Source organism: Lacerta agilis, chromosome 17 (assembly GCF_009819535.1).
Source record: "Lacerta agilis isolate rLacAgi1 chromosome 17, rLacAgi1.pri, whole genome shotgun sequence".
Taxonomy (NCBI): domain Eukaryota; kingdom Metazoa; phylum Chordata; class Lepidosauria; order Squamata; family Lacertidae; genus Lacerta; species Lacerta agilis.
The window spans coordinates 24,073,721-24,086,094 of NC_046328.1; the positions used below are offsets into that span (position 1 = coordinate 24,073,721).

General features: G+C 45.3%; 2 protein-coding genes across 2 annotated transcripts in view; one reads left to right on the forward strand and one right to left on the reverse strand.

The window, feature by feature from the left end:
- Positions 1–2,050, reverse strand: part of ITGA10 (integrin subunit alpha 10) — a 51,412-nt gene extending 49,362 nt beyond the window's left edge. The window contains exon 1 of the mRNA XM_033174803.1: positions 1,717–2,050. Within this exon, the coding sequence (XP_033030694.1) occupies positions 1,717–1,768 (52 nt within the window). The 5' untranslated portion in view covers positions 1,769–2,050. The remainder of the gene's footprint in view (positions 1–1,716) is intronic.
- A 3,489-nt stretch (positions 2,051–5,539) lies between these two features.
- On the forward strand, positions 5,540–11,905 carry BANF1 (BAF nuclear assembly factor 1). Its single transcript, XM_033174769.1, has 3 exons — positions 5,540–5,641; positions 10,499–10,638; positions 11,207–11,905. Exons 2-3 carry the CDS (start codon positions 10,516–10,518, stop codon positions 11,351–11,353), a joined length of 270 nt encoding a protein of 89 aa, XP_033030660.1. The 5' UTR covers positions 5,540–5,641; positions 10,499–10,515; the 3' UTR covers positions 11,354–11,905.
- Positions 11,906–12,374: the final 469 nt, after the last annotated feature.

The window sequence follows — 12,374 nt, forward strand, 5'->3', positions numbered from 1 at the left end:
ATCCAACTGGAACCTGCAAGATGCTAGGTCTCTGCTGTCCAGCAGCTGAGGTTTAGCAAAATGTATTTTCATGAGAAGCTGTTCTAACTTATCATGCTCAGGTCTTGCAGAGCTTACATTGTCGGGGAAACCTTGCGGTGAAGGCAAAAGTGACCAGAAGCGATGAAGTTCTCATTATAACCAGAGAGAAGGAAATGAGGACCCCTCTTAAAGAGAGAGAGAGAGAAGGTGTCTCCCACTCAGAGCTGGGGGAGAGTTGGCCGTTCATGTTATTTGGCCAATAGCTATTCCTGGTTAATCTCCCTCTGGGTTACATTTTGTGGTCTGTGTGTGAGTAAATCCAAGATTAAATTGGTGACTTTTTATTGTGGACTTTGAAACCATAACATGCTGGGTTACGGCATGGCTGTGCTAGCGGGGGCTGATGTGAGTTGTAGTCCAAAACATCTGGAGGGCACCAGGTGGGCAAACACTGCTTTATACTTTTATGTATAGCAAGGTAACAGTTTTCCACATTTCATTTCCCCCCAACCTGTTTGCAATCCCTACTTCCCCCCTCCAAAAAAAGATGTGTATTTATACCTATAGCTCAGGACAACACTTCATGCATGATGAAGTAGTCTGTGAAAGCTTATGCCGTAATTAATATGTTACTTTTTAAGATGACACAAGATCTCACCCCTGCCATGACTTCATCTCTCGGGGTTATCCAGTTGTGACATCCTGCTTGGTCAAAGAGAAGTTCCCCTTCTCTCCCCTCGGCAGCTTCTCAGCCCCCTCCTCCAAATCTGGTCCACAGGGTGGGGGAACTCTGGAGCAGATTTGGGTGGGTGGGCGCTGAAGAAGGGAAGAGAAGAAGGGGAGACCCCGTAACATCCCAGGGTGTGATGTTGGATCTTCTCCACCACTTCAATACCTTCATTTCTAATGTTAAAATAATGCTTCAGGCCTACCTCTCAGTGTTGTCACAGGGATTACTGATATCATGGACACGAAGCTCTTTGTATGAATGCTCTAAGGCACTGATTTGAACCCAAATCACAAGAACCCTCTCCCCTTCTGTGGCTTCCAGCACCTGGTATTCAGAAGCATGATGGCCTCCAACCATGGAGGTAGAGCATAGCCATTGTGACTAGTAGCCATTGATAGCCTTGCCCTTCATCAATTTGTCCAGTCTTCTTTTAAAACCACCCAAGTTGGGGGCCATCACTGCCTGCAGCTTGAACCTGAGCTTGTGTATTACCTCCTCCCTCCCAACCATTTTCCTTATGTGCTGTGTCTCTTTCAGATTCTAAGCCTGAAGGCAAGGACTGCCTCTTTTGTAGTGGTTTGTAAACCACTCAGAGAGCAGTTTTTTGTGATGAGTCAGCTTTTTTAAAAAAAATACGAAATGCTTAAAATAAAAAGATTTAAAAACAACAACAACAACAACAACTCCCATTTGCAGAGAGGCTAAACCAAAGGAAGGCACAAGGAATTTTGAATGGCTGGTTGCACAATCGGTCCACTGCAGCATGATTGAGACATGGTCTTCCCCTTGGGTCAGTTCTGCTTTCCTCCCACTCAGGAGCCCTTAATGACATCCAGTAAACTTGTATCTTGATAGGGCTGCCCCCCTTCCACTCCCCAGTTCTCTCCTAACTTCGGGATAAATTCTTCAGCCACCTAGCCTTTCCGTCTTTTGAAATGGGCTTAAATATTCTGGAATATGGGTACCTGGTAGCAGGAGAAAGAAGAGGTAGCAGGAGCAGCTGTATGGCCCCATCATTATCACTCCAGTCAGAATCCACACTAGTAGCAGGACGTCCCGAAAGAAAATCGAGGCCGTTTGGACATTTGGACCCTCGCCTCAGCAGCTGAGTGGTGGCGTTTGCAGAAGCAGCAGAGCCTCAAAGGTTACACTGTCTTCTGCTGGCTTCTCTGGTACACCACCAATTTTTTTTTCCCCTTTCCCTCCTTCATCTCGGGAAAAAAGTTCCAATTGGCTGCTAAAAATAAATTAGAAGTTCAGCCTTCCCTCTGTGCTCCTTCCTCCGTCATGTAGATGCAACTCGCTTAAAAAAGGGGGGGGCAGAGAGAAAGGGGAGGGAAAAGTTTTTTCTTTTAAAATATACCAAAATCACAAAGCAGAAAACAACCCAAATTATATGCCAGCAAATGGAGAGAAAATTGCTCATATTTTGTGGGTGAACCATGGTGATAAAAAGCTGTAAGAGACCAAGAGTCACTGTCTGATATTTTTAAGTTTTAAGTTTTCTTTAAGTTTTAACCATCTCTGACTGTACACAGAGTGCAATTATTTTACTGCCGAATAAGTGCAGCTGATTCTCTTACCTGAGGCATTCCAGGGACAGAAAGCACCAACTTCCCTGGCAATGAGCTTCAATGACACTCTTCTTCTTCTTTTTTTAATAGGAATTTATTGGATTTTCCAGATTAAACCAATTACAAATACACACAATACCCACAAAACAACACAATACCCCCAATACATACGAAACAACACAAAATGACACTCCTCATTTTATAAACAAGCATTTCCCATTGTTGTTTATTAATTATTAGTTTTATTAAAGTAGTTTACACACTTCTCTGACATTTCCTGGGCTTCATTCCAAGCCTGAGTCTAGCCCTGGAACTTGATGGCGATGCCAGCCCTGGAACGTGAGACGGAATAATTAAAATGAGTTAGCCTCTGAACGTATGTAGAGTGCAGTTTCTCCACAATCACAGCCATTCCCTAAACATTCATGAAAACAAGGATCAGGGCCTCTTGATAGACTTCAGGGGACGCTTGGCACAGTGTCACCAATGCCACAATACCTAAGACTGTGGAACTCATTCCCACAGCAACTTGGATGGCTTTAAATCAGGATGGGACAAATTCATGGGGGAGAAGGCTATCAGTGGCTACGAGCCATGGTGGTTATGCTCTGCCTTCCAAGTCAGAGGCAGCAATGCTTCTGAATACCAGTCACTGGGTACCATAAGAGGGGAGAGAGAGCTCTTGTGCTGCTTGCAGGTTTCCCACAACACCTGTCAACCACTGTGAGGATAGGATGCTGGCCTAGATGGGCTGTTGGCCTGATCCAGCAAGCTCTTCTTAAACCCGATGCAGCTGAGTCAGTAAAAGACATTTGTGTGTGTGTGTGTGTGTGTGTGTGTGTGTGTTTCCGGTTTTCTTCAGCTTATAAAGCTTTGCTGTTGCCCAGGAGCTGCAAATTCCTTTGTGGTAAGAAATTAAAAGGTTTCTGTGGAAAGCGAGTAGGAGCTTTGTGCAACTGAAACCCCGAATTAAGGACTCCTTGTCAGCACAATGGGACATGGGAGCGGCCTCCCAAACCGAGCCACTCCTTGCCACAGCGGTCCAATCTGAGCAGGAGCTTCGAAACATTTGTTGAAGTGAAGCCATTTTCCTTCTCCTCGAAGCCCTCGGCATTCAATGGAGCAGCAATCCAGGCTGGATCTAGGCTTTGAGCGGGCCGAGGACAAGGTGGTATCTCAGTGCTTCCCGAGGACACCCCATCCACCTTGATACTGTCACAACTGCCCACTCACTTGGGCCTACTTTGCCTCTGGGCCCAATCCACCAGAGCATAAGGAGTGAGCCGCTGGTGGCTCCTTCCCCTGGCTCCTTTCATGGCTTGCTCCCTTGGAGAGGGCAAGTGAACAGGTGGCAGCAACAGCGATGGGCAGCAGCAGGCCAAGGAGGCTCCAGGGATTAACTAGGAGGCTCCTGCCGTGCCCACGGGCATGTGCCTGACAGTGCCAACCTCGTTGGCAATTGCACTTGTTGACTACAGCAGGAGAACATGCAAGTTGGAGCAAATTGAGACATTTAGTGGCTTTACAGTGCATCCTGGATTTGAAAGAAGGTGCTGGGCAGCCATGACCTTCACACTCTTCCTGTCCTGCCAACTCCAGGGATAGACAAATGGGTGATGGGGACCCATCATGGATAGGTCAATCATTCCTGAGGGTGCAGCTCCTCCTGGTGGACAAACACACCCACAGCCACCATTGCTGTGCCCTCTTTCTGAAATAAGTACTGTATAGAACGGGGGTAGGCAACCTAAGGCCTGTGGGCCGGATGCGGCCCAATCGCCTTCTCAATCTGGCCTGCGGACGGTCCGGGAATCTGCGTGTTTTTACATGAGTAGAATGTGTCCTTTTATTTAAAATGCATCTCTGGGTTATTTGTGGGGCATAGATGAAGATTATATTTAATATGGGGGAGAAATGGGAATATTTCTGGCTCAGTGTTAGGTGAGTTTTTCTGGACATTCGCCTGTCTTTCCTGTAATACTTTTGGTTTATTTCTTTATTTTAAATTGTCTATAAACACTGTATTTCCCCCCTCCTTTTTATTTACTTACTGTTAGCTGAAGAACAATACTCAGAGCAACTGGATGGAACAATGCTTTTAGAATATTTTTAACTAACTGCTTTTAGATGGATTAATTGCAATTATTTTTTAGATTTTTTTTCTCCCTTTGCTCTTGTTCTTAAATTATATAGATGTTTGCTGCCCTGGGCAACTCCAGAAGGAAGAGCCTGATATAAATTCAAGAAATAAAACATATTGGGTGAGAGATTTTTTAACTTATTTTGCTTCTTAAAAATTTTGCTAAGAAAAAAATTCACTACCGGTAATTTTTAGTTTGACAGCAAAAAAGCAATGGGCATTACAAAAGGGTATGTGTGCGCATGCACATATGCAAACCCAGCCAGATGGGTGGGATATAAATAAATTATATTATTATTATTATTATTATTATTATTATTATTATTATTATTATTATTATTATGGTATGTGTACAGTGTGCATGTGTATATTCTTCTTCTTTGGCGATCATTTGTGGTCGAGTAAGATTGTCTTCCATGAACACAGTCTTAACAGTGAGTCCGTGACTGTGGAGACCAATTGTGGAACCACAGTGGGGACATTGGTTTCCAGGCAGCAGTTGATCACGGCGTGGACTTGCCAAGCGTGCCTTCCTCTTAGCACGTTTCTCCCTTGCATCCTGAGTTTGAGTGTCTTCAAAGCCCATGACACCTTTGGTCAAGGCTGTTCTCCAATTGGAGAGCTCGCAGACCAACTGTTTCCCAATTGTGGGTGTTTATATTACATTTTTAAAGATATGCCTTGAGAGAGTCTTTAAACCTCTTTTGTTTAACAGCATGACCAGTCCAGTTAAGTTGATGTTGAAGAATCATTGCTTCGACACTGGTGATCTTTGCTTCTTCCAATACACCCCGAGTAATACACTGGCATTAGCTCGCCTGTCTTCGGGGGTGTGGGGGTGTGTGTGTGTGTAATTATTCCCCCTCCGCCCTCCTTTCGCGCGTTCCTTAAATTATGCCGCCTTTTCGGTTCTCCCAATAACAAGAGCCTCCCGCCTCCATAGAGAAACCGCCGAGAAGCCTAGAGCGCCGCGGCCGTCCTGTTTTTATGGCGCTCCGACCATAGAAAGGGTAGATCGTCTCCATCGAATCTCTATGAGCTTAGCTCTGGACTTCCCTGGGCAAACGTAGGAAGCCTAGAGCGCCCTCTAGCCGACTCCGCACGCCCACGTTTCCTGTGTAACCCGGAAGTGGTACTGAGGGGAGCGCGGGAGCGACGGTTGAGGCGAGAGAGCAGGTGAGCGGCTCGGAGGGCGGGAAAGGGAGAGGGGGCGGCCAGGGGCTACCAGCGGTGAGGGGGGCGGGTGAAGCCCCTCAGGTTTGGGGGAGGCTGGCGGCTGCCTGGATGGTGATAACAACCATAAGCAAGTAGCCATGAGGCGCCGCCGCCGCCTTTCCCTCCATCCGCCCTCTTCACTTGAGGCGTATCAAAATGGAGCCTCTTTAATTCCACAAACATTACACACCAGGAAGCAGTTTGAGCTTCTCTCTTCTCCCACCGTCCTTTCCATGTATTTATCTTTTTCATGATGGTGTCTGCCTACCTTCCAGGGATGTTGTTTGGCTTATTCGTTTTAGGCCTCTCCTTTTTGCTTAAGGGCGGTTTCACACACAGAGAGAAAGACTCCAAGATTAACAGAAGGAATTGCAGTAAAACGGTTGAAGGGAAGTTTGTTTTTAAACTTTTTTTTTAAGTTTGAAAATCACTCCCCCCAGATGTTTGCTTTAATGTTCACTTCCAGAAGGGGGATTCCTGCTCCAATAACTCCCAAGTGAAGAGGTCAAAGCAGTTACTGATTTAAAAAAAAAGAGGGGCCGGGTTTGCCCCTGATGAATAAGCAGTGTGGGTTTTCTGGGAGAGAAATGTTAAAATGGGGCGAAGAGGGGATTACTGGACCCCTCAGATTATGCGGAACTGAATTGGCATTTGTTGTAGTTACCAAACACAACTCGGGAAGTACCAAAGTACAGCGTGTTGACTTTGTATGGTATGTAAAAATATCTCCCATTTTCTCTATAAATAATCAGGCAATATCTGATTGGGGAGAAAGTTCAACCAAGCACATTCACAACTCAGTCCTGAGTGTAGTTAGTGGGCTGAACTCTAAATCCTAGTTCACTGCATTCTTAAGCAGTTTTTAAAAAAGGAATGAGTCCCAGTGGACAGTGAATCCTATGGTACTCAGAAGTAAGTCAATAGGAGTTCAATGGAGTTTACACCCAGATAAATGGATTAATGGGGCTTAACATTGAAAGCCTTACTTGGAAATGATTTGTTGGAATATTTCCAAATGTTTTGGGACATAATATTAAGACATAACAATGTAACATTGTTTGAAGCCCTCCCATAGAAACTGACTGGCTTGAATGAGATTTGTCTTTGTTCTGCCTTAGTTGCTGTTGGGGATAGAAAGACACTTAAGACTTGTGAGGTAGTGTTCCTCTGTGCATCTCTACCTGAGATTTTCTTTAATTCATTGTGTCTTGTTTCAACCTTCCCATCTCTGGCTTAGGTTGCCTCATCTACCCCAAGTATTTGGAAAGGGAGTGTTTGGGTGTGGTAGACTTTTTCCATGGGGATTGTTGCTAGTAAAATCAGGAAGGTGGGAGGAGAAGGTGAGGCAAAATGGTACAGGCGCCTACACTCTTCCCAAGCAGGATGCCTCTCTCTCCAGCAGGCTGCTTGACTTGGCTCTTCACCCCTCACCCAAGTGTTTCTGCCACCTGCCCTCCCCACAATTGGAATAGTATATTTGTGTTTTTAGATTGTAAACTGCCCTGTGATCTTCAGATGAAGAGCAGTATAGAAATTTGATTTAACAATAATAATAATCTGTACTCACTTTTATTCATTGGTTTTCTCACATAAAGTTAGCTTTGGGGTCTCTGCACTGAAGTAGCAAACAGTCTGATATTGAGTGCTGACTCAGAGCTCTGCCCTTAGTAAGTGGGTTTATTTTCATCCTAAACCTGTAATGCTAACAAATAGCCTTTTTTACTATTTGTCTTCCAAATAATAGTTTACTTTAAGAACTTTGGCATTAGGATTCCAGCCTCAGTGAACCAAAGTGACCTAATGCTGGAGAGAGAGGAGGGGTTAGGACAGGTATAGGTAGCTAATAGTCCCTCAGAAGTTGTTGAGCTACAACTCTCATCATCCTTACCTACCAGCTGTGCTATCTGGGGCTGATGGAGTTGGAAGCCTTAACATCTGGAGGACCAATTATTCTCCATGCCTGGGTGAGGAGAGGAGCACTACAATACTAGCTTTCTTGGCTGCAGCGGAAGACTAGCATCAGTGGGAGGCTAACACTGGTGTTCCTTCCACCAGCAATCCTTCCACAGGAGGATTCTGTGAAGGCAAGGTAGAATGTGGAAGTGCTTGGATCTGCTGAATCCTAGGCTGGTTTCTCTCCTGAAGAGCAGCCCAACATACTGTATATACTTGAGTATAAGCCTAGTTTTTCAGTACATTTTTTGTGCTGAAAAAGCTGCCCTCGGCTTATACTCAAGTGAGGCGGCCGGTGGGGGCGGCGAGAAAGAAGCCCTTTCTCTCCGCTCGTGCCGCCGCCCGCTCTCCCCAGTCAACCATTCCTTAAGAAGCGTACAAGAACGGCGGTTCTTTACTCTCCCCAGGCAGCTTGTTCCATTCCTGAACTGCTCGCATAAATGCAAACTTGGCAAAGGAGGAAGAGGAAGGAGCAGCCCAAAGGGCTGCTTTCGGGCTGCTTGTTCCACCTCCTCCTCCACAGCGGCAAAGGTGAACCGGCTTATACTTGAGTCAATAAGCTTTCCCAGGTTTCTGTAGGAAAATTAGGTGCCTCGGTTTATATTCGGGTCGGCTTATACTCGGGTATATACGGTAGGTCCTTCTGTGTCATCCTGGTGGTGCTGCAACAAAAGAACCTCCTAAGCCACCTTCTGCCGAGGCTGGTGATGGTTCTGCTGTTCCAGTTAACCCCAGGAGCCAGTGAGGAATCAAAGGAGACCACCTCATTCCACTGAGTGTTTTTCAACTTACTCTCTGGTAGGTGGTGCTGTTGCCTTATTTAGCTGCCTGCCCTTCAGTACCGCTTTGCCTTATTTAGCTGAGTCAAGTAACACCTCTTGCTGCTTCCCTGGCTGTATTCCCTTACCAGGAGGTTACCGGTATGTCATTATTGCAGTCATCAATTGGAGACTGTGTGAACCTAGGGAGCAGTAGCAACCGCCACGCTCTGGCTGGCTGCTGTTGGAATCGGAAACTTCCAAAGACTACAGCAGCTGTTATGAAAGCTGTAATGACCCTAACTGAGCCCCCTCCCACTTTCCAAGTGTGAACTCTAGAACTGTCCAGTCAAACTATATCTTTTGGCCTTTTCCCCATCTCCCCTAAACTGGATACAGCTAGTAGGAGCAATGAGATCTTGTTTTTGCAATCTCAGGTGCAACCATGGTTGAGAAGTTGTGCATTGCCTCCGATACTTGTGTTGCAAATAGTAACAGCACTGCTGACTATGCTTTATTTTACAAAGGTTCTTTGCAAAACACCCGCCCACATTCTGTATACAATCAGAGCAGTGGTGTGCTCTGAAAACTTTTGAATAAACATTTTCTGCTTCGCTAAACCAATTAGGATCTGATCTAGTATGTTTGACTCACTTTGGTAACCAAACCCTAAAAATTAACATGAAAGCACTGTATAAATGCTTCCAAATAAATTGCTCAATAGCTGGAAGTAGATGATTTTTTATTTTTATTTAAATTTAATTTCCTGATCAAAATGTACATAATGAAATATTAATCTGTGCTCAAAGCTTTAGTTGTAAATTATTTTTACTTGATATTTGCCTTAAGATATGTATATAACACATTAACATAAGCTTATGTACCAGTCCTTGCACACACAGCGAGCTGAACTTTATATATTTGTGTGTATGATCTCAAAAAAGTTAATAACAGCTTCAAAGCTGCCCAGTTTATATATTGGCTCATTTACATTTAAACCATATATAAGTCTGGTTTGCATTTTATTTATTTAGCTATGGTTCTCGGCTTGTTTCTGACTTGGGTGTGCATTGTTTGTTTGAAAGGAACAAGTCATGCACTGAGTTCTCACAACACAACAAGCCATACTCTGATATGTTTGTGTTGTGTGTGCCACATGCATAGGGGATGGGTGAAAAGCCTTATTCGCATTTAAACTAAAATTTAACATGGCATTTGAGCCAGGTCACTATCTTTAAATACATCCTCCAACTTGAACAACAAATCTCAGTAAAAAATTTTTTTGCCACAATATCAAAATGCACACTAAAGGTAAAGGTAAAGGGACCCCTGACCATCAGGTCCAGTCGTGTCCGACTCTGGGGTTGCGGCGCTCATCTCGCTCTATAGGCCGAGGGAGCCGGCGTTTGTCCGCAGACAGCTTCCGGGTCATGTGGCCAGCATGACAAAGCCGCTTCTGGTGAACCAGAGCAGCGCACGGAAACGCCGTTTACCTTCCCGCCGGAGCGGTCCCTATTTATCTACTTGCACTTTGACGTGCTTTCGAACTGCTAGGTGGGCAGGAGCTGGGACCGAGCAACGGGAGCTCACCCCGTGGCAGGGATTCGAACCGCCGATCTTCTGATCAGCTAGCCCTAGACTCTGTGGTTTAACCCACAGCGCCACCTGGGTCCAAAATGCACACTAAGTGTTGCCAAACACATAAATTAGCAAAATGTACACATTGAATTTATTCTACAGTTCCTAATTCACATGAATGTTTTACAAATGGAAAATGTTTTGTCCTGTGCCCCTGCCTCTAAGTTATGGTGTGGCAACATCCATGGGCATTCTAAAGAAAGCTACCTAATGCTGGAGAATTATTGGCTAATTCACTGCAGGCTTTCAGCTTTTTGGCCAACCAGGCAGGGGAGTATACACTCCTAATGCAACCATTGATATGGCTCACTCTGTTTCTTCCTCCCTGGAATAGTAAACAAATAAGCTGTATGACAGTTGGCCAAGAAGCATGTGCAGTTCTAGCATCCTGTGGGTTTTTTCAACTGCCTGGTGATGCTACCCACCCTTTAGTTCTGATACTTCACTGATCTCTTGAGTTCCTTTGCAGGCAGAGCTGCAGGCAACATGACCACCAGTCAGAAGCATCGGGACTTCGTGGCTGAGCCCATGGGAGACAAGTCTGTTGGTACTTTAGCTGGCATTGGAGATGTACTTGGCAGGAAGCTGGAAGACAAAGGCTTTGACAAGGTATCTTCTGGGCCATTGGATCCGAAAGCAAAATAAGCAAAAGAGTGGTGTTTTCTAGCCTCCAGACAAACCTCTGCTGTGGGGGGGGGTTCACTTCAGAGGTACCGGGAGTACACGCAGGACTACAAGATTAAGAGAGACATGCTCCATTTTGATTACTGCTGCAGCCTGCTTTTCAGGGCCTATGCAATGCAGTAGTCTTTCTGAATCTCAGTAGGCCTGCGTCCAGTTAGTCTTTGTGGTAGAGTGAGGACTTGAACCCAAGTCTTGCCAGTCTTGAGTCCCAAACTCAAACTGCTGCACTGAAAGGATAACTTCTGTGTTCCCAGATTTTCTGTGTTTCTAGAACAGCGTTTCACAACCTGGAGCCCTCAAGATAGTTTGGGTTACAACTCCCATCAAACTGAGGCAACTAGTCCAAAACCTCTGAAGGGCACCTGGTCGTGGAAGAGTATTCTGGAATTTTATTCTCCCAAAGGGGTCTGATATAGGTATCCTCTCTCTCTCTCTTTTTAACCCAAGTTGCTAATCCTCTGTTTGTCCCCCCCCCCTGCTTTCTTGAACCCAGGCGTACGTGGTTCTGGGACAGTTCTTAGTGCTGAAGAAGGACGAGGACCTTTTCCGCGAGTGGTTGAAGGACACGTGCGGCGCCAATGCCAAGCAATCCAGAGACTGTTATGGCTGCCTGAAGGAATGGTGTGATGCTTTCTTGTGAATGATGTTGGCCAAAGCCTGGTGGATGCTGTTAGGGCTTTTGTAGTTGAATAGAGATTGTTCCTCCCCATCTCTCTCAGCACCTACTTCTTATAAACCTTCCAGCATCTACACGGGCTGCTGGGGGCTAATGCTCCCAACACTGGGGTGGGGTGGGGGTGGGGGAGCCATGGCTGCCTTTTAATGTAACTGAATCTTTTTTTCCTCCAGGGAGAGGGTTGAGAAACATCAAATGTTCTAAATCGATGCTCCATGTAGGTCGTTTTTTATGTGGCTTTAATAGCAACCCCCCTCACTGTTAGGCCACCCAACTCCAGAACCAGACCTGCCTGCTAACAATAATGGAAGTTCCCCTACTCCCTTGTTTGAGCTCCAGTTAGATTGAGGTTTACCCTTCAATTCTGAAGACAAAAGATGTTATTAGGCCTATTATTTTTGTGATTTTTCTCCAGTGTTTGATCCCCGCTATAATTTTTATGCTACTCGGTTTATTGGCAAGAACCAAAAATCATTGCAAAGTTTTTAAATCAATAAAAATCAGCTGTGTTAACTATTCAGTGTTGCCTGAAAATTGATTGGGGTGAGCTGTTTCAGGGGAAGGGGTGCGGGAATCCAATTTGTGTCTTGATCCCACAAGGAAGTTTATTAAGGATTTAGTATCTCCCTGAGGTTGCAGAGGTGATGGCGAAAGTCAGGAGTTGTGAGTCTCCTCCTCATGATGGGGCACGATTCTTTCCCCAAACTCATCCAGGTAGGAAGAGAGCAACCCAGCACTGCTGCTGACTCCAACTACCCTCGGCATGTAGCTCCTTCCAACAGAATGTGACCCTTAACAGTTGCCTGTTTTAAATATATGCCGAAGGAGGCTGAGCATTCTGGCCTAGTTCTTAGGATAGAAATTATCCCAAATAGTTGGGCTAGAACAATGCTCTGCCTCCTTCCCTGGCCATCATTCTAAAATGGGCAAAATCTAGATGGCTCTCAAAGTTAGGAATGGTAAGGAATAATCTTGCCCTGGCATA

Bases quoted from the DNA above. Each gene is read 5' to 3' on its own strand.
- BANF1 (XM_033174769.1), top strand. From the start codon at position 10,516: ATGACCACCAGTCAGAAGCATCGGGACTTCGTGGCTGAGCCCATGGGA. The intron at 10,639-11,206 runs GTATCTTCTGGG...TCTTGAACCCAG, and splicing joins AAGACAAAGGCTTTGACAAG to GCGTACGTGGTTCTGGGACA.